Source organism: Lineus longissimus, chromosome 5, assembly GCF_910592395.1.
Source record: "Lineus longissimus chromosome 5, tnLinLong1.2, whole genome shotgun sequence".
Lineage (NCBI taxonomy): Eukaryota > Metazoa > Nemertea > Pilidiophora > Heteronemertea > Lineidae > Lineus > Lineus longissimus.
Window position 1 is genome coordinate 588,757 of NC_088312.1, and position 21,693 is coordinate 610,449.

Below are 21,693 nucleotides of genomic sequence, written 5' to 3' on the forward strand. Positions count from 1 at the left end.
CTTTGAAGGAGATGGTAATTTTGATGAGTCTGATTGCACATGTTCCTTTTTCCAGATGACCAAGTGGATGTGCATAACAGATATCAGAGAAACAGGCCAATGATGAGTAAGTTGCTGGCATCCTCACTTTCTTCATAAATGACGACATTGAAGGACTTGGTAGATCACTTGCCATATCACTACTTGATCGGTTAATAGCCAAGAGACAGAAGTCCCAGTCTGGGATTCAGAATGATGTGCATCTTTACTCGGATTCTAATGAACGTTTTCTTCCTCTTTGCAGCTGATGTGATCCAAACCATGTCTGCAGCCATGGCACTCCTGCGACGATGCCGTGTGAACGCAGCTCTCACAATCCAACTCTTCTCACAGTTATTCCACTACATCAACATGTGGCTCTTCAATAAGATTGTCATGGAGGCCAGGTTAAGGTTGTGCACACGTCGATGGGGATTCCGGCTGAAGCGGCGTTTGGCAAGGATCGAGGTGTGGGCCGAGAAGCAGGGGTTGGAGCTGGCTGCTGACTGTCATTTAGCTAGGATTATACAGGTGAGGCCATAGGCAAGCCGGGCATGCATAGTTGAGTCATCGCTTGCTTGGTAGGTTGTCCCTGAATGAATGAGATGACAGAGTGACAACTTACATGTGCATATTGAAATTATGCTATGTAAACTTGTGAATTGTAAAAAAAGTGACTGTTTGTTAGAAAGTTCTTGATGTGGAACTTCCTATTGCTGCAAGTTGTGCCCTGATTGAGTCTGTTTTGACTTGCTTAGCCATGTTCTCTTTCAGACTGCCCACTTGCTTCAGTCACAGAAACACAGTGCAGAGGACATTGCCAGCATCAGCAGCTCATGCTTCAAGTTGAACTCTCTTCAGCTGCGCGTCTTGCTACAGAGTTATATCCCTGACCATGAGGAAGGTCATGTGCCTCAAGACTTGATCAACCGGCTCGTTAGTATGGCCGAGAATACAGCTGATGAGCTCATAAGGAGTGAAGGTCGCGAAGTTCATCTCGAAGAGGACCCTGACCTACATCTCCCGTTCTTGTTACCCGAAGATGGCTATTCCTGTGATATTGTGCGTGGTATTCCCAACGGTCTGCCTGAGTTTCTGGATCCTCTCATCAACAGTGGTAAGTTGATCAATCATTCACTGGCTGAAAATGAAATGCTGTAAACTTGGCTTCGGTTACAACCATGTTTAGTTGTTTCAACTCCTCAAAATAACTCATATCTTTGCAACATTGCAAGAACTCTTGCCCAATTCATAAATGCCAAATTCTCAGAAACATTTTGTATGTTTTACAGGTATCTGCAATCTTGTCATCCACCACCAAGCTCCTGGGCCGTGGACCGTCTACATGGACAATGAGCTACCTGAGGTAAGTCTAAACTCTTATGACATTCATGAAGTGTACAACCTTGCTTCCAGTTGTCTCTTATACACTGTGTATAGACATGCTGTGTTCACCAAGCTGTGTCATGCTAAGAAACATCCAGAGTCAGACCAGACATCGAGGACATCAGTATCTATGCAATGACCTGTTATTGATGTTCTTTCATGAAGGAGGATGTTCTGGGGTTTCATCATTCATACCGTGCTCTATTTACGAGACATACAAATGACATGTCTATACCCCAGACTCATCATAGGAGCTTTGGGTTCTTCTCTTAGCTGTTGGTGTCGTATTCATAATTGGACGTCCCACATGATGTAGGGGTAGTTGGTGATGTTGTCCTGGAGTCTACATGTAGCCATCTGCATTAACATGAATGGTCATTGACCACGTCAGTCAGTGGACTATATACGCTCTTGTGACCTTTGACACAGATTCTTCTTCTGTGTTCGGGATGATATGGCTGCAGTAAAATCAATAAAGTATATTCACGGAGCTCATCAATAACATGATTGATTGCGGTGTCCTGGTCTGCGATCCTGGTCATTATTGTCCTCGGGTTGTGATAAGGTAATGGCCTGTGTGCCCGGTGGAAAGCAAATATGAGATGTTTACAGGGAGCAAATTAGTTTATAGTGCTGATGATAGCGGAACAATGCTATATTTTTTGTTGCGTGAAGGCCAGGGTGATTCACTGGTGCATGTAGTCGGATGTGATTTCATTGATGGAGAGATGACATACTTTGAATATTCCTGGTATTGAAAGTTGACGGTTGACAGAGTTTCGAATCAATGTTGACACAGGATTTTGTGTTCATTGCCTCAAAGGATAGATAAGTGATGTGACATTGTGAATAGTATCTAATTTTTTACTGGCACTCTGCAAATCTGTTGGCTTCGATCATGAGGACCTCTTGGGCTCGAACACACAATGTCAGTGTGAGCCCAAGGTGTGCTGGTTATGGTGGGCAGAGGAGGGACCTCTCCTCTCAAAGGAATCATGCTGGAAGGGTAAGCATCTTTCTATTGCTTCGTTGAGTACACACCGACCAGTGTCAGTGAAGTGCTGCTCTCCTTGCACATGCTACCTGGGTAAGAAAGGGAGACACCAACTGAAAATCGCCAGAGGTCTCGATAGATCCTGGCTTTGGTTTGGGGTTGGTCACGGTTCCTTTTGCTCGAGAGTCTGGCATGATTGAACTTACCAGAGGTTCAGGCCAAGGTTTTCCAATTGCTTGTATATAGAAGGCTAGCTACAAACACATACAACTTCACTAGTTAAGTGTGAAGTATACTCTAGCATTAATTGCTTGAACTGTTCATCATTCTAATCATTAATAAATGTGTAATTCAGTGGACGAATATGCTGTGGTTTTATGTTCACTGTGACCATGGTAATGGTTCCATGTCTACTGGTGCGCTGTGTTGATTTCAATGGATTGTTCACTCACATTCAAAGCTTATAGCCTTGTTGTGTTTGTTTGTCAGTAAAATAGTCAAATTGAGTGATTGTATTGTACAGCTATGAGACAATAACATGGACGTATCAGGAGAACTGGAATGAGACTGGATTAACTTTAGTGAAACTTCAGAAATTCTTGTGCAGTGGAAATACTTATTTCTTCAGGAAATTGTGTGAAACTTGTTGCATGAATTGATGGCTGGCAGTGACTCTGATTCTGGGATGACCTTTCCTTGACCTTGTGGTAGCAATGACACGGTGAAGTCCAGAGTGTCACACAGAAACGTAGGGCAACGAGAAGCCAAGCTTTCTGTTGTGAATGCGGTCCTACAGGTCTTGAAACTGAGCAAAATGTCTTTGACTATTCCCAGTGCCTGTTGTCTTCTGACTCTGATTGAGTAGTAATCTTTTGAAGTGGTTTTGAGTGAATATGTCCTCTCAGGGTGCAGTCAGGTCATTTGGTCAGTCGGCCAGGTAAATATGAGTACACGTCTGGCCCGAAGTGCATATTCCACCACCCGGTGACACGATGATGTCTTTCTCATTACATCAACATGCACACAACTGGAGCCTCTAGTTAGGCCTGTCCTGCAGTAGGATATCATTGTGTCACCTAGACACACACATTAACTAAACGCTTGGATCAATATTGTCCTAGTCAGTGTTTGTACCACCTGTGACAGGCCTGTGCTTTATTGGAGACATCTTTTCTACTTTTCTGGTCAGTTCACACCTTAGTGTAGGCGATCAGTTTGTGGTCTTTCCATACTGGTCCATTGTCTTTTGTCCTAGTTAGTATTATGTCCTAGTCTCAGTTGTTGGTGTCAGGTTTTCTGTGTCCATTCATTCCCATGTCTTCAGTCTTGTATCTGTATGGTCATCATGACTCATGTACATCGTCAGTACATTTGATATATGTAGAGGCACTGCCTCATCTCATGCATGGCACTGGTGCTTCCACTTTTCTGTCAATGTTTAAAAGGGTGTTGCATCGGAGTTGGAGTCATAAGGACGGGTTGAAAGTTGACTCCAACCCACGTAGTTGAGCGCAGCATGAAAAGTCTTAGTCTGGACCCACCCATCTCCAACCTGTTTCTAATCTTAAAAGGGATTCTCTTGTCGATATATACGATGTCGAAGTATTGTGCTGACTTTGTGTTTGGCCAGTAAACATTGCCACGTACCTATTAATGGACAAAACATGATGAGAGACAAGGTCGTCAAGCTTCTGGCTCATCTCATGTTGAGGTGATAAACCGGAGCAGGATGTACTCAGTTCTTTGGTGGGCTGTTTGCCTGGCACCAGGGACAGCTTACAGCTAAGACTCACAGCACTGCACACGGGAACAACCAGTGTTTCCAAGACATTCGCTGACGATCAAATCATGCCATGTGAAGTGATTCCAATATGGAATTATCCCGATTCACTTTGCCCTTTCAGTTAGTACGTTGAAGACGCAGGGTCTATTTCAGAGAGATTCATGGGGAAAATGATACAGTTCCGATGGCAGATTGATGAAAAGGACCTCTACCGTTTATGTTGTATTGAAGCTTTACAGAACTTGACTACCTGCCACTTCTTGACGCTGCCTACAATGTTTTACTCCTTATCTCGTATGCTCAAACATCTTCGTTTTCAACAGAACATGGTTCGTCACAGTCCCGGCGGACCACAGAGTGAACCGGCGGCACCACCTGGTTTGCCGCAGGAACCAGAAGTGATGATGGTGTCCTTCGGCAAGGTGAACGGCAGCATGGGACTGAGTATTGTCGCGGCTAAGGTAAGTGGAATTTGATCAAAATTGACATATCAGTTACTCCAAACTCGGCCCTCTCCCATCATGAGCCTGGCTATAAGTTGATCCCAATAAATGTTATCTGTATGACTGTATGATCATGGAACATTGTGTCCATTTCTAAGTTTAGACACCACAGCCAAGATGTCTCAGTTTCAGTTGTCAGTTTGGGAGTTGAAAAAGGAACGACAATAAGGTGGTCTTACCATTTCAACTAGAATTGGACAGGATAGTGTCAAGTTTGGAGAACCTGTCAGTCATTATGCAATAGGCCTTTGTCCATGGATACATATGACTTATGAGTTTATCATCATCACCACATATCATCCTCATCATCTCTTCATCATCATGCTTGCATTGCCATACATGTTTTGTCCTCTCACCATAAGCTTGAAAATGCTTTTCTTTGCATCACTATTGAATGCAGTATCAGGGTCGTAGCTAGAGAGGGCTCCCAAGCATCACCAAGAAACATATTCTTCAGGCAGGTTTTGGACAATTTTCACCCTGTTGGATGAGAAAAGAGCTGAACAGCCTTAGAGTTTATTAGTTCCAGTGCTTTCAGATAGATGGCATCTACATGCCCAGTGTGCCCCCTTGAAAGCCTGGTGTCCTCGTAGAGAACCAAGTGAATGGAAGTGGCCATGGGTAATGGTTAAACCAATCACGTCACCACTAATGTACAGGAAGCTCCTCGCTATCCAGCTTATAGCTGATATTGATCTGACAAGTCTGTCTCTTTATTCACATGTGAAACAGGGTTCTGATTGGTTACTGGGGTATACTGGACAGAAACTGGGCTCCATTCTGTTGTTACAAGAGTAATCCTATGTCTCCCCACCAACATCACTGAATACCTCACCGACAAGGCTTGTTGATGGAACATGAATTGAGTTATAGTTAGGGTCAAGGAGCAGTTTACCACTTCAAGAGGTGTTGAAATGGAATAGATTTTGTGTTTACTCTTGAACAGTTGTTGGCAGTACTTGGCCCGCTTCAGAAAGTGAACAGCAGGAAACTATGCCTAACAAGCTGAAGAATCAACACGAATGTGTGCAGCTAGGAAGTAATAGTCGATGCTAATGTTTATCTTTGGGGACACCCTGTGCTATTGGAAAATACTTGAAATATATGAAAATGTATCTGGAGTTGACTACGGATCGATGAATTGATTTTAATTATAGTAACATGTTTGATTGATTTGGCTGTAAACAAGGAACAAGAGGCACAAAACTCAATAAGACGACTGCATTTACTCGAGTCAGTTTAATATGGTGTAATGGATGACGGAAGAGATCTGGGAAATGCATTGGACTCCCTCTCCATGATAGTGTCTTCACTCGGACAGCTACACATTGATACTGTGGAGAGACTAAGTGCTGATGGACTGAACAATAGAGGACAGAAGTATGGTAGAAACTGTCTTGAAAGATTTCCTCTTGGGGTCTGTCCCGGCTTTATAGTGTTGTTATCCAGAGGTGATTTCTAAATGATTCGAGGCCAGTTATAGAGACTGTTTGGTGTTTGGTGTTGGTGAGGTGTTCATTGAGAAGTATACTGTGTAACCAGGAATGTGATGTACCTCAGCAAAGAGACAATTAGTTAGGGACTCGGGGTTGTGAGCCTCGGGCCTCGGGCAACCATTCTAATCAGAGGTGACCGCATTAGAGAGGTTGGCATGCATTTCACTCTGAGAATCATTCAAATCTCTCAAGTCATGTATGGTTAATGAAGCAGTAGTTACACCACGCACCATCTAATCCACCCACCTATTGCAGCTCAGATCGAGACACCTTTCATATTTGTGTGTGAATGTGGAGGGGATTAGTGGCATAGGTGTCGCCGTGGTTGAATGGGTCTACTTTGTGTTTTTCACATATTGGATAGAAGCTATACGGACAACACTCAACAGCCATGGCGAAAATCAGGTAATACTTTTATGGACATTTCATCGTTACATGTAATCAGTGTTATTTTCACTCAGGTTTGCTGATATTGTGTTTTTGATCATATGAAAGAAACCTTTGTCAATGTTGATGGTTTTATTGATGACACTGAGTATATATCATTACTGTTGTGTTTTGCTGTCTTCAAATGGAAACAATCGAAACTTATGCTTCTTCTTGTGTTGTCATCTCTTGCTGTAGTCCCTCCATTGGTGTTGGGGCTCATTGCAGTGAGAAAATGGTCTCATCCCCATGAGGTCAGCCACTACTGTATGTACCCTCCCATGTTGGTCATAGCCCACAGGCAGGCTGCCATATTGACAATACCAGCCATTGTGCAAGGATCATATCAATTTGTGGACACTTTCTTGCATATCAGAGAGTTGCCTGAAGGATTCTTCTAAGTCCTTGTGTCATCTGTACAATAGTTTGGTCACATACATTTTACGGGCTATTAGTCTGCATAAGATTGAGGAATCATATGGAGCTGCTCAATCAGCCAGTTGCCATCAAATATTTGTCTTGTTCAATTCAGATGTTGTTTGCATGGCTACCATTGGCAACCCTTCAACTGGTGTTGTATGTCCTTTCATCTGGTGAAGCAGTGTTACCGTCCCGATGATGACTGTGTTGATCACTCTGCAAAGGGATTCTATGGTTCTGTGTGTGCACACATGCACTGTCATATGTATGGTCCATTTGCCTTCATGTTCCTTGCGTGGTTTTTGCGTGGTCGTACCAGTCCTGGTGACATCAACTGAACAATACCGTCCATCCTCCTTTTCATTCATCTCCATAACAAAGTGCTTTCCAAGCCAATATTTGCAGAAGTTTTAATCCAAACATGTTAAAGTGTTGTCGGTCCATGTCGGCCACACCAGTTTGATATTCAAAGCATTGTTTACTTTCTTACTTGCCTGGAGGTGTCGCCTCTGACCTCAGTTAAACTTTCGCGATCTGTTCTGTGGTTTCATTCTGCTGGTGACCTGATGAGGGCACCGATGTGTTTACTATGTTTCATGGCTGATTTGAGATTATAGAGGAGTAAGTGCTGCGGTTCAGGCCATGTGAGGCTTCCATTTATCTTCCAAAGGATTTCTCATTGAACTGAAGCTGTAGCTTTTGTGTCCTTTCTGGTCAAAATCAAAGGTAGTCTGTGCCGCATTGGCTTCCACCCCTCGATCCCAACTATAACCGTACATGTCTCACTTAGCAATAATACCAAACTGCACTGTCGATGTTGAATATGAAATAAACCTAGAATTTACAAAAATTGATTTTGTTAAAACTCTTCGCCCTACTCATCATGTTTACCAGGCCCCCAAACCTTGTGAATGTTGGCATATCTGCAACTATATCCAGCAGGACTCTTCATCAAACTCAGCTCTGACATCCAGCTTTAGATTATTCATGGTTCCTACCAACCAGCGCACCTCTTAATAGCTTTACACCAAACATACATTCGGGTATATTTGGGAAGTTTCATAGAATATTGGCTAAAATTATAGATCTGTTTCCCCTCATATTTGTGGCGGTAACATTTAGGCGTGTCGCTTGCCCAGTTGGTTGTGCGCAGTTTGGGTCGTATAGCTTATTGCAAGCTTGCGCACTGTGGAGGTCTGCTCCTGGCTGATTGCATACCAAGGTAAGGTGTTTTATTGCATTCAACCAGTTATTTAGTACGGTAGTTCATTCACAGAATGTTATTGTTATCCTATTGGTGTCTACAAGATTAGAGTTTTTATTGTTGAATTTGAATTTCATGAAGTTTGGAGCAGTTGGTCATTGGTTTCTGCCTTGAGAGCCAGAGAATACAAGACTGTGATCCAATATTTGCAGGTCTTTGGTTCCTAATACCTGTCTGGTTTCTTTGAAGGGATCTCTGTTCTATTGAAGTATCGACCCAATTATTTTGAACCTGCTCTTGATTACATTTGACAATTGACATCTTGCGATATAAATAATAATGTGCCAGCTTGTTTTCAGCCACTTTTTTAGTGCGATAAGTCTTTCCAACTTCCTTGCCATGTCACACGGCTCCTCAGAGGTTGGTTCCCTTTGGTTGAAACTGACACCCAAATCATTAGAGATAGTTTGCCAGTCCTTGCAGAAGACTTCCTAAAAGTTTTGATTGGGAACAAGTTGCTTTTCAAAGCAAGTTGACAAAACCTGTGTCAAAATTTTAGAATTCAAAAACTTTCACAACAGTAATGTTTTCTGTGTGGTTGTTCCATAAACACTCCAATATAAACTGACACCCTGTCGCTATCAACCACACACTTGAAACAGTGAAAATTGAAATGTTGAATATTTGATGGGCGTTCAGCTAGTTTCACCCACTTGCTGTCACGCTAGTAGCCTGGCTGCCTACTTCACCAATTGATCTCGACTCGCTAAGCTAGGGCAAAGTGTTGCTCTCACTGAGTGAGTGATAGAATTGAAGAAAGTTGCACTTCAGACGTGCGGTGGCAAAATGGTGAGCGTCTGACTAGTGGGGTTGAGGCTCTCAGTAGACCCAGTGTAGTGCCTTGGTTTCTCACTTTGACTTGTGGGGTTGAAGCTGTTGGTACTTAGAACTGGCCTGTAATGACCCAGTGTAGTGCCTTGGTTTCTCACTTTGACTTGTGGGGTTGAAGCTGTTGGTACTTAGAACTGGCCTGTAATGACCCAGTGTAGTGCCTTGGTTTCTCACTTTGACTTGTGGGGTTGAAGCTGTTGGTACTTAGAACTGGCCTGTAATGACCCAGTGTAGTGCCTTGGTTTCTCACTTTGACTTGTGGGGTTGAAGCTGTTGGTACTTAGAACTGGCCTGTAATGACCCAGTGTTGTGCCTTGGTTTCTCACTTTGACTTGTGGGGTTGAAGCTGTTGGTACTTAGAACTGGCCTGTAATGACCCAGTGTAGTGCCTTGGTTTCTCACTTTGACTTGTGGGGTTGAAGCTGTTGGTACTTAGAACTGGCCTGTAATGACCCAGTGTAGTGCCTTGGTTTCTCACTTTGACACATTTGAGTGCCCACATAGGCCATAGTACATCAGTGATATTGGTATGTTTGCTAATGTTAAAAGCTCTACTCAAGCCTTGTCTATTAAGAAGATGAATATATCATATGATATCAAGTTGAAATATTCATGTTCGGGCAGGCATGTCGGTCGGGAATATCTTGGATGAGCTTATTGTGAGATTGAACCATAACTGTCAACATTTTTAAAAATGCTTGAAAAATGGCATTGAAAAAATTTAATGTGTTGTGAGTAGATGTTTGCTGGAGTTGGATAGCTTGCTGTTGGGGTGGTGATCATCGTCCTCTCATCAAAGTAGCCGTATAGTGGGGAGCTTGAATGTGTAAGAGTCGGTAAGTATAAAAAGATCATACTTTTATATTGAAAAGGAGGATATGACGATGAGCTGCCATGTTGAAGAATGAGAGATGGACAAACACACTGTCTACATAGCTGTTTGTGGCGATTACCATTGACATTGTTTTGGTAATTTTGATCATTGCATGACTTATAAGTAGTTGGCACCTGAACAATAGCAAGATCAATTGAGCTCTGACTGTAGTGATGTAACAGACATGGGTAGCTGTTCAAGGTGTGAACAATGACCTTGTTGAACTGCAGTCTGGGGTTGAGTAACAAGCTTTTGACAGTTTGTCCATTGTTTACATGTGGGGTAACCTATTGTCACATATAGCAGTGTTCACTCTAGGTATAATACATTGAGCTTTATAATGTACTGCTTGTAATGAATACATTGTTTGTCATTATCAGCAGGGTTGGTCCAAATGAACCCAAAATCTGACAAAGATTCCTACGAAACAAAAATGCACACCTCTTCTCTTCCAGAAATAAAACCAAAATACAACAGTTTTCCAACACTTTTGGCTCAATATTTGCAGTTCATTTGGACTGGACTGCCATTTACATGAAGGGAAGCTATTTCATTTTACATTGAAACATGTATGTTTACCTTTCATGGCTTCAGGCTGTGATATTTTGAGACACAGAAAATATATTGATTTGCTCCAAGCCTAGCGCTACCTTAGACTTTGTCTGCCATTCAACAGTCCTTGACACATTCTGCAATATATTGATCACAGAAATAGCTTTTCTGATTGTTCAACATGTCAAAACATGTCATTGTCATCGGTATTTTTGTGAATGTTGGTCAAAATCCTATTGGTCAAAATCCCAAAAATGTTTTGTTTGAAACATGTACTGAAACATGTGCTGTCTACAGTTGACAGTCTGACAGTATGTCCCAAAATATATTGCACTGAAAGGTGTTGAGGCCAGCTTTCTTCACTTTCATGCCATTTCTCTCATCATTATCATCATTCATCCATATGATCATCTCATCCTGTATTGATCACATCATATGTATCCATGGGCATATTTTATTGTATAAATCTTTCATTGTCATTGTGCATCGTTTCTTGTCGTTTGAATACTGTATCTTGCCTGCCATTTCTGCTGGTCTCATTTTTGTCCATGTCTGTTTCAGGGTGAAGGACAGAAGGAGCGTGGTATCTACATCAAGTCAGTTGTAACTGGTGGTGCTGCAGCTTTAGTAAGTACATTAACAGGAACAGGAAATCATATTCTTGAATATATCTGTTCGGCACACTGGCATTTCTGGGCATTCCTTGCTCCAAATGTCTTTGAATGGGACCGGATGTCAAAACAACATCGTACCAAAGTCTCTATGTAGGAGCAGCCTAAAGATTCGACCCAACCAAATTCCAGTCCATTTCCCCTTTGAACCCTGACACCATCTCTGGAGTTTCTCTTGATTCCTGGGGCTTCCTTGATTCTAGAGTTCACCCACTATAGCCCTGAATGCTAACCTTTCCCATACTTGATTGCAGGATGGGAGATTACAGGCTGGTGATCAGTTACTTGACGTTGATGGCAAGAGCCTGATCGGCCTGACCCAAGAGAAGGCTGCAGAGTTGATGACCCGTACTGGTGCTGTTGTCAACTTGAGAGTTGCTAAACAGGGCGCCATCTATCACGGCCTGGCCACACTACTGAGTCAACCATCACCTATCATGCAGAGAGGTAAGTGTCAAACAACATCAGCTTGTCTTCAGACTGTTTGTTGTTTCATGATATCAAGGGGAATCAAAATGTCACAGTGACGCAGAGCATGTCAGATTGAGTCAAAATGTCAGGGCAAAACATGACTAGTTCTGCTGGTTGTTTGTCCATCTTAACACTCCTGATAAATCACATTGTGATTGAATGTATATATCCTTTAAATGTTGGATGTCTTCCTTCAGCTGGCTCCAAACAACAAGTTGCACCACCAGCTGATAAATCCCGTCCCAAGAGTCAAGACGTCTCCAGATTTGGCCCAGTAATGGATGACGGTTACGTGCCTCCCCCGAATCGCTATCCTGCATACCAGAACCGCTCTCTTCAGGAGCAGCATGGTCCACAGAGTAAATCTACGCCATCTTTACCAAGTAAGTCTTGTGTCATGGAATTTATCATGTCTATCGTAATAGCCCTGGTTTCATATCATTAAAGCTCAACTGTGTGAAGTGGTGGTACTTCTTTCTTGCAAGGACCAAGTAGCCTGTGATGGTCGCGGGATATCATTGATTGAAAACATACTGAAAGACTCTTGGTGACTCGAGAAAACAGCGAAGAGCTGGTTTGTAGTGGTTCTTGCAGTAACTAAGAACCGCTATTTTGTCAGAATATTTTGCACAGTACTGTTTGAAATTGCATAGAAGGGCAGTTGCAGAATGTTCTGACATGTACAGTTGAGCTTGTCACCATAACCACCACCCCGTCCCTGCTAATACAACCTGTTTCTGTTAGCGATGGACCTCAATGAGGTACAGGAGGAGCGGTCATGGATGAAAAACCATCTACGATCTCTCATGGAAGTATCCGTTGAGTCACGCGAGAAACCTGAGCAGACTCGAGCAATCCGGCAAGTGTTTCGTAAGGACACGAATATCAGTAGTCTGAGACATGCCGAATCTGCTGATCATGTCAATGACTTGGAACTATCTGATGACTTTCTGTTCGAGCGCGGGTCAGAATCAGATCAGGTCTACTCGGGAGAGGGAACGTTTGACTTTGATGACTCTCTCCAAGACTATTCTGTTTCGGGTGATTCCTGTGCCAGTGGTTCAGCAGGTGGTGGCATCTTTGGACAGATCTGTGGTTCATCTGATCATGGCTATGAATTGAAGAGAGATTATGCGTCTCTCCCGCGTAACTTTGGGCGGGAAATGAAGAAATTTCCTGTGTCAACGTCTCCTCTGCCGAGATACAACTTTGGGTTGGACTTGAATAAACCGTTCAACAAACTGGGTGGCTCGATTGATGAACACAGTGCGAGTGGGTCCACCTATAGCTCTTGTGATTCACCCACGGTGAGTAAGGAATCATCAGACGTCCTATTACCACTGAGTATCGCTGCAGGGAAGGTGGGCAGTCAACATCACAGCAGGATTGAGGTCATGATCACCCAGTCGCAGGCAAATGCATTGCGAGACTATGTCATGAAAGAAAACCGCCCCAAGTATGAACGCAAAATGTCTTTGAAGTCACTGATTAAAGAAGCAGAAGAACGCACCAAACCCGAGTATGGTTATAAATCATTTGAATGTGGTGATAAACCCATGAAGCTTGACCTGATCCGTTTGAGTAACTTGAGGGCCAATAAAACAAAGGAACTTGTACTCGCTGCTGAGATACGAGACATCCAACATGAATTCAAAATGCCATTACAACATGCGAAGAAGCATCGCAGCCACTTCAAGGAAATCTTAGCCGAGTTTGATCGTAAGGAGAAGACCAAATCCCACCCTGGTGAGCTGATACAGGCCGAACCTCTTGGCACGTTGCAGCGTCAGGGATCTGAGCGTCGCAGTTCCATCAAAGAACTCTTGATTGAGAAACATGTTCAGAATGCATTATTGGAGCATAACATTCGAATGAAACCGATCGGCATTGCGTACGGAATGCCGCGTGTGGAGGAGAAGAACATCCAAGACTTGATTGAGGAGTTAGAGCGACGTATCTATGCCGAGCATCAGAGTGCCAAGCAACCGCCGATTCCAAAGCCACGGACGATCAAAGGCAAAGGCATGAAGGGTTTCAAGACCACTAGGAAGCGTGTCATCCTGCGTCACTCGTCTCTCAAGGGGATGGTCAAGCAGGCAGAGGCACGGGACCGGAAAGCTCGCCGTGATCAAGATGTGGTGGAAGGGAAGGGTTCTGTCCAGATCCGGTTGAGCCGGGTTTGGCCCAGGTTGAGTAAGTTCAGTGCAAGTATTCTCCATGGGGCACTAGATGCTGCCTGTTCCATTTGAATATCATGAGTCTTCCAATGAAATGTGAAAGCCTCAGGTCATCTTTAGCAGGCACTTGAGGTGATATTCCACCAAAATGGTGAGGTTATTCTTGCAAAGATGTCCAAAAGCCCATGGAGAATGCTGCATTGATACTTCAGAGTCAATGTTCATTGTTTATTATCCTGCTTCCTGTCTGTAATATCTTCTCCTTGCTCTGTATCTTCTATGTATTTTCACAAGGCTTTGATACCAATGAGAGGTGAACAAGGCATAAGTGGTCGCCTCAGATACCAGTGAATCTCCATTACTATAGCATTGTTCAGTTCTCTGAGGCATTGACAGCACTGACATCAATATGTAACCAAATCATCTAATTGGAAACATGTCGTATTTCACGCTTTGGATTACAAATTATTGCCTCATACAGACTTTCTAGTTTATGTAGCATCTCTCTATTTCTCTCACTTAGTATTTCCACCCAGATATCTGACGTTTTCTGTCTTTGCTTCAGACGAGGTGCCTAATGACCAGCACAACACCACCTATGATCGCCGACAGCAGGCCAATGCCCCTTATCAACAAGGAGCACGTGACCCAAGCCGCTCCAAGTCCACCTCCAACCTGAAGCAGGAACCTGACCATGAGGAAGCCAGGCGCAGGCAGTTGATGTCGACAGGAAGTTTCCCACGAGATGTGCAGCAGGGACGATCACATCCAAATCTTGCTGGCCCAGATGAAAGGAATGCTGGCTATCCAGCAGACTCAAGGCCTAACTATGAGAATTATGGTCCGAACCGTGGTGAAGCAAGTGGTCAGCCTGGGCGGCAGTTCGGTTCTTCACCTCAGCTTTTGGAGAATTCAGTCCCTGATCAGTTCAGGAAGCCAGAGCCGCCGCGCATGGAAGAACGATCAGCTCCAAGGCATCATTCGCACAGTGATAGGCCAGTGTCTGCCCACTTTCCACAAGGTCGACCTGACTTGATCTCCTCGAGACCCAAGTCTGAAGATATCGATGCCATGAAGATGAGAGATCTGAGACAGAAATACGACCTCGATGATCCCCATTCGTCATTCCGTAGTGATCATAACTCCAGCTATCAAGATTCACCCAACTCTAGCTTCAGGGCTGAACCACCCCATGGTACACCAAAACCTGAGGTCAACGTCAGGATTGAAGACCCCATGAAGTCGCAGCTCACCATGCAAGGATTCACTGTTGTACCTGATAGCCGGAATGATCGCATGTCGCTGTCATCCAAAGAAGGCAGCGAGGATATACCCAAGTTTGCCAAGCAGTCCTCTCAACCCCACTTTTTCCAGAACACACGCATGCGAGAGAGAGACCCGACACCACCTTTTGAACAACTCAAGAGGCAGGAAGTCATGAATCGTCCGCCGCTTGCACCAAAGCCTAAGGTCGCTCCTAAACCTTTCGATGGGCCTCGGGCTCCACCACAACAGGAGATTCCTTCAATGGCTGTGGATCACAGAAAGTCACAACCAAACTTCTTCTATGGTGAATCGGAACCCGTCCAACAACCCTATGGTGGCTTCAATCAACCCATGGGGAAATCAACTGTCAAAGTTTCGTTTTCGGGACGGCCTGATTCACCAGAGTTGCCTCCTCCTCCACCACCAGATGTCTCTGGGATGGACGACCCGGATGCTGAGGACATGCCACCCCCTCCACCTCCACCACAGGACTACACCCCGTATGCTCAGCAGGCATACGGGAACCGCAACCGGATGGAACAACCCAACAGAGGGCCACGACCAAACGAACAAAACAGGACAAGTTTCCATCAAGATCAACAGCCAAGATGGGGACAGAAGCCAAGCCCTCCACACGTGAGCCCTACTGTTGCCGCGACCAGTCAGGCTATGATGCAATTCCCGAACCAGCCCCACACAGACAGCCATTCTCAGCCATCAATGAGACAAAATGACGCCACGTTTCCCCGCCAGCAGCAGCCACCGAGACAAGATGAGGGGCCGAAGTGGCAGCAACCCAAACCCAAGGTACAGTTAAACGTGCCAGGTGGCCATGAACGACCGGAGTCACCGTCCAGTTCCCCCTCACCCTGGGACCGAGAGCAGCGCGAGAAAGAGAAGAAGCTCCAGGAAGAAGAGGCAGCACACTATCGGGATCGTGAGATTGCCGATCTTGAGATGAAGCCATATTTGGCGCCAGAAGAACAAGAGCGATTGCGACGGTTGAAACTCGATCAGGAGTTTGCTCGGCGGTTGAAGGAAGTGAAGGATGATGATGATCAGGATGATGAAGATGACTTGGCTGAGAGAACAGCGGTGAGTAATTGATATCGGGCAGTCCTTCTGTTCATACAAGGCATCATTCACTAATCATTTTGAATAAGTTTTTGCTCTGTGTGACCTTTCCATTGGCATGAAGAGCAGATTGATAGAAGGATAAGGCTAGGATCCGTGGTCAATCTAAAGTTTACAAAGCTTTATTAACATTGGGCATAGTAAGTCAGTGTAGGAGTCAAATATTGACAAGAGGTAAAGACTGTTCATGCAGATTTCTGTTGTATGACTTTGAATCAAGATCTTTGCTGCTTGCTCACCATAGTTTCATTTCAACACTTGATGTTCCTGTTTGTCTCTTTCAGAGCCACAATCGGTTAGCCAAGAAGATCTTCGAGGACCTTGAGCGGACACAGGCATTACGGAAACAGAAGGACGCCATTGAAAAGGAGGAGGAGAAACTGAAGGCGCTCGATATGAAACAGAGGTAGGACATTTGGTCTTTGAACAAACTAAAGTGTCTGGAAGTCAAAGTTGTCAAGTTTCCTCTTGTTGTGTTCCTAGCAATCCATGAAGCCCTCTGCTTCCAACTGTTATAACTGTGTCGTCTGCTTTCAGAGAGGAGAGCATGTTACAGAGGTTCGACAAGGAACGTGACGAGCAGAGGCAGAGACAGGCACGGAAACAGGAGCGTCAGGACCGTGAACATGAGGCTTGGTTACAGAAACAGAGGGACCAGCGTGAGAAACAGCGCCAGGAGCAGGAGGAGCATAAACGCATGATTCAGCAGGAGGAGGAGAGGCTGAAGCAGAAACGAGAAGAGGAGGTCAGGCGCAAGAAGGAACAGGTCAGTGTGTGATTAGTGTGTCCCTTGAGTGCTTCATCACTCCGAGGCCAGGCGCAAGAAGGAACATGTCAGTGTGTGATTGGAGTGCTTCATCACTCCTGGGCCTGAGTCATCTCTGAGGTGTTGTTTAGCTGCTGCAAAGTGCATTATTTGACTTTCAGATGTAGACTTAGGCTTGCAGGCAGATTTTGAAACCACCTGTAAGCCTAAGTCTACCGGTCTGCTACACTTGCCGCTAAGGCACTAGGGTACTCAAGATGTGTTAGGACCAAAACAATGTGAAAGTAATGCAGTTGTCCCAGTTAGTTTTCGTACCTGATGATTGCTTTCTGTTTGCAGGAGAAAGAGCAGCTTCGTGAGATGCAGGCTGCACGCGAGGCCGAGGAACGAGCCATCAAAGAGGAGAACGCCAGGCGTCAACAGGAAGAGTTCTTGAGACAGCGACAACAACCAGATCAGAGATATTATGATGACAACAGGAACGAACGGTTTGGCAAACCATCTCCTTATGGACAACAGCCACCGCAGAACTCTCGCATCAATTCTTACGGGAACGATAATCGTGGTGAAGGACCTCCACCACCACAACGAGGCTCCTCGTTCAATATGGTGAATCAGGTGCGTGGTCGTGGCTCTGATTCCTCCCAGGAACAGATACCGCCATACCGGGTCAATGCAAATATCAGACCACCGCTAGATGCAGCTGCACAGAAAAAGACTGTTTCGTTCGATGCTAAGTTAACTACCGAGATTGCTCCTGGGTACAAGGATGGACCCCAGACGCCACCTGCTAATGACCTGTCTTACCGGACGGGTAATCAGTCAGCGTACAACCCTGCCTCATATCAGCCTGAACATAATAACCCCACACTGCAACAAAATCAACAGAACATGATCAATTACCAAGTGCAGACAACACCAGGTGTGATTGGCTCTCAGGAGGTGTACCGCGATCCTCGGGATCGCCGGTTACAACAGCAACAACAGGGCAATCAAGCACCAGGTGAAAAGCTCTCATTCAGGGACAAAATGAAACTATTTGCGGAGACGGCTGGTGAAAATACACCAAAGGAGAAACCAAGGAGTTCAAGGTCGCAGCGTATCCTGGAGATGAATCTAGCAACACCTTGAGGTGGGTGACGTTATAAGCGAGGTGCCAATGTATAATCAAAAGGATATCGGAAAGACAATCTCGGGATATTGTGGTATTAATGATGGCTCAATTTGACCTTCCCAGCCCTGGTTTGACGTGTTGAGGATAGAGTTGAAGCTCTGTTTACCATTGAAACAGCTCCATGAAGGACATGTCGGCCATGATCCATAGGAAGAGGCCGTGACATCATGGCTGGGAGGGTTAATGTGGTCGCTCTGCTGGTTATTTGTTGTTGAACACAAGATATAGCTGGAAACTTGTGGTTTTTTAATTCATGGATGAATATCATTCTTATATGCAGACTTATTCAGATTGAAAATTTTAGTTTTGCACCCAAAGTGATCAGACTTGGAGATGTTGTGCCTGTGATGATGGAGTTCTTGGATAAGCGTGCTTTATACTCAGTCACTTTGAGCCAGGCACTACTGACATTAGTTATCACATAAAAATTTGAAATTTGATAGACTTTTTTCACTGTGTATTTTGAATTGGACATTTGAGAGCTATTCATATATATCTTTGGGTACATAATCAGTATTGAGTCGATAGCTGTTTCACTTCGTCCTGTTGGAGAGTTTTTTAGTTCCTGTGTTGGGGAGTTATACATAAAAGGCAGGATATTGGTTCACCCTCAGTGCTATGCTAATCAGCCCTTAACTTTTCCGAACAACCCAATTTCATTCTGACCTGTCTTGGCCTCAAGTTATTGATCTAGTTTTAAGAGTAGAAATCAGTTAAGCTAGTTAATGATTATTTTACTGTTAAGTCTAGAAAAGTTTTTTGTCCGAAACATTCCATCTTAACATATGTGCTTTTGATGTTGACATGATTGTCACAATGCCATTTTTACAACCGTCCTGGTTTTTGAGCCAGAGTTGATACATATCATAGCTAGTTTTAGAATTGTCAAGCTGGACGTCCGGATACTTTTGTTGTAGTTGTCTTACAAGATCGTCCTGTCAGCCCGTCCTCCGGATATGTGTCCCTTGTACCCGTGTGAGCCAACCTGTCCATGCCCAGAATCTAAATTCGTCCACGTCCAAGTTTATGAATGGGAAATTGGTTGGCCTGTCCTCGGCATCTAATCCAATGTCATCCTAGGCCAGCACAGGTACTTGGGTGTTTCACGTCCACAGTAGTTCCTTCTCACAAGGAACAAGTTTGTCCAGATCTAATATGTGAGGAAACAATTTTTAAACTAAACTTCAGGTGACGAAGAAAATGTTTTTTTATGTTTCTGTGATTGTTTAAAACATATCAGTTGGAATGAATTTCATAATGATTGGTCAAGATGTTTGGCCCTCAATTTGATCGGTATAGTTTGCAGATAGCATGAAATTTACTGATATAAAAGGTTATTTTTGTCTTTATTTCCTGTAAATTGTTCCCATTATGCTTTGGATAGAGACAAGAGAATTTTATTTATGCTACTGAAATCTGAAATTTAAGTAAATCGGGATCACAACAAAGAATGAGAGTATTTATAAATGCTAATTGTCCGAGCATGTTGGCCTAATAGTTCAGGGAGGTACTACGGTGAAAGCATTGACAGTATTTGCTGTTTTTGATTTGGACAACCTGGGTTAAAGATGTAAAACAGTGTATTGGAATGATGCCAGTCAAGCTCTGGTTTTAGTTTGGTAAAGCTGTGAGCGATCATGTTCCTAATATTACATTGAACCAGGGTGTGAAGGGAGACTGACGTATCTCGTCGTGGGGCAAGGAATCAATTTGTACCACTCAGGTTTTATCATCCTGTGTAGATTACCCCAAGCTAACGTGTTGCAAAAATATTTTGTAAAATGCAACTCTGTATCATATCTGTACATACTGTTTAATATTTTAATAACCATGCTTTTATCACATGTAAATTTTAATACATATCATGTTTTTTCAGTAACTGATTACAAGGCAGTATACATGTAGAGTAGCTAAACACCACTAGTCAGTCTCTGTATGGAGTGTAGATCGGCTTACTTTGGCGAAATTCTGGGAGAGGGCACATTCAAATAACTCTTATTAACAATTCTGGTCTCACTATGGAAATAGGCCGACTGTGCAAGGATAGATCATAATGCTGTCGTTGGACAGTGCTGAAAGGTAAGATCAAAGCAGAATGGGTTAAAAGATCAACACCTTACTGCACCTACAGTAAACAAACCCATTAGATTCAAGTTTCTATTTGACATTTGAAACTAACTTCATATTTCTGCAGTCAAGAATTTCGCCTTTCTTGAATAGTCTCTTGTAATTTACAAAATATAGTAAACTATAACAATTTTTTTACTCGGCGATGCGGTTATCTTATATTACTTTTCATTTAATCCATTTATCATTTATAAATTCCCTCTTATGATACAACATATCATTGACATACTTGAACTTGGCAGGTTTTATGATTACTGATGTGTGGCTGATCCTGTAGGTGGCAGCACAGTCTTTGTGATGCCAGCGCTACCATCTTCCGGTCTCAAAGACTATCGCCCACTTTTCTCAATTCAAATTTTATGACATTTTACTGCTAATCCAGTTATATCGAACACTACATGTACAGTTATGATCAGAAGTTTGTTGCCTCCATTTTGCAGTAATATTCCACGTGAATCATGGTCTCCTTTGTCTTTCGATAAATCAATGCTGTTGTGTGCATAATAACAGAAATTTTAATGACTTCAGACATTTATATGAAGGGCATTGAATGGGCCTTATTCACTCAAGATATCACAAGAAAAGATGGTGATTTACTTCTGATTAGGACTGTCGGACTTCTCACTTGTGCAGTCTTATGGTTCATTAGTCCAGTTCAGCAATAATGCAAATAAAGTTTGTCATTACATATATAAAAGTTTTGTTCGAGTTTTCTTTCTTACACAAAGTGTATCCAAGTACATTAGTATAATGCCAAAATCAAGATTAGTGGAAGAGCCAAAGTTTCCGTGCTGGGTGTTGGTTTATGGCTCTATCCGAAATATTGAAAGCCTTGATTGCTTAGGCTTGGTGCATTATGTGTGCAGTGATCCCTTCCTTGCTGTTGTGGGTTGGCCTTCCATAGGCTTGGTGCATTATGTGTGCAGTGATCCCTTCCTTGCTGTTGTGGGTTGGCCTTCCATAGGCTTGGTGCATTATGTGTGCAGTGATCCCTTCCTTGCTGTTGTGGGTTGGCCTTCCATAGGCTTGGTGCATTATGTATGCAGTGATCCCACCCCTTGCTGTTTTGGGTTGGCCTTCATTCTCTGGCTCTCCACGCCCCAACCATTCACTGGTCTTTAAACCTCGAGACCAATTTTGAGTCTGTGAAGCATTCGAGGCACTGGCCTAGATGTTTTAATGGAAAGTCTTTACAAATCCTTAGCAGAGAGGGAGGGCTATACTTTCCTTTTATCCAAAATATGTCTTCAGAGGACAGAGTCACAACCAGCAGGCTCATTTTTTCGTTCAGAATGCTATCGGCCAACAAAACCAAAAAGACCTTTCTCATTTTAGATCATTTTATTCAAAACACACTCTA

The 21,693-nt window shown here is 43.6% G+C and overlaps 1 protein-coding gene across 3 annotated transcripts in view; it reads left to right on the plus strand.

Moving 5' to 3' along the window:
* The window catches only part of LOC135488708 (afadin-like), a 33,010-nt gene extending 11,991 nt beyond the window's left edge, over positions 1–21,019 (plus strand). For all 3 annotated transcript variants that reach the window (XM_064773415.1, XM_064773416.1, XM_064773417.1), the window contains exons 11-22: positions 56–106; positions 284–549; positions 793–1,135; positions 1,311–1,384; positions 4,505–4,642; positions 11,109–11,174; positions 11,473–11,665; positions 11,887–12,072; positions 14,432–16,227; positions 16,551–16,672; positions 16,804–17,032; positions 17,372–21,019. In XM_064773415.1, coding sequence (XP_064629485.1) covers positions 56–106; positions 284–549; positions 793–1,135; positions 1,311–1,384; positions 4,505–4,642; positions 11,109–11,174; positions 11,473–11,665; positions 11,887–12,072; positions 14,432–16,227; positions 16,551–16,672; positions 16,804–17,032; positions 17,372–18,163 — 4,256 coding nt within the window. In that variant the 3' untranslated portion in view covers positions 18,164–21,019. The remainder of the gene's footprint in view (positions 1–55; positions 107–283; positions 550–792; positions 1,136–1,310; positions 1,385–4,504; positions 4,643–11,108; positions 11,175–11,472; positions 11,666–11,886; positions 12,073–14,431; positions 16,228–16,550; positions 16,673–16,803; positions 17,033–17,371) is intronic.
* The last annotated feature ends 674 nt before the right edge of the window (positions 21,020–21,693 follow it).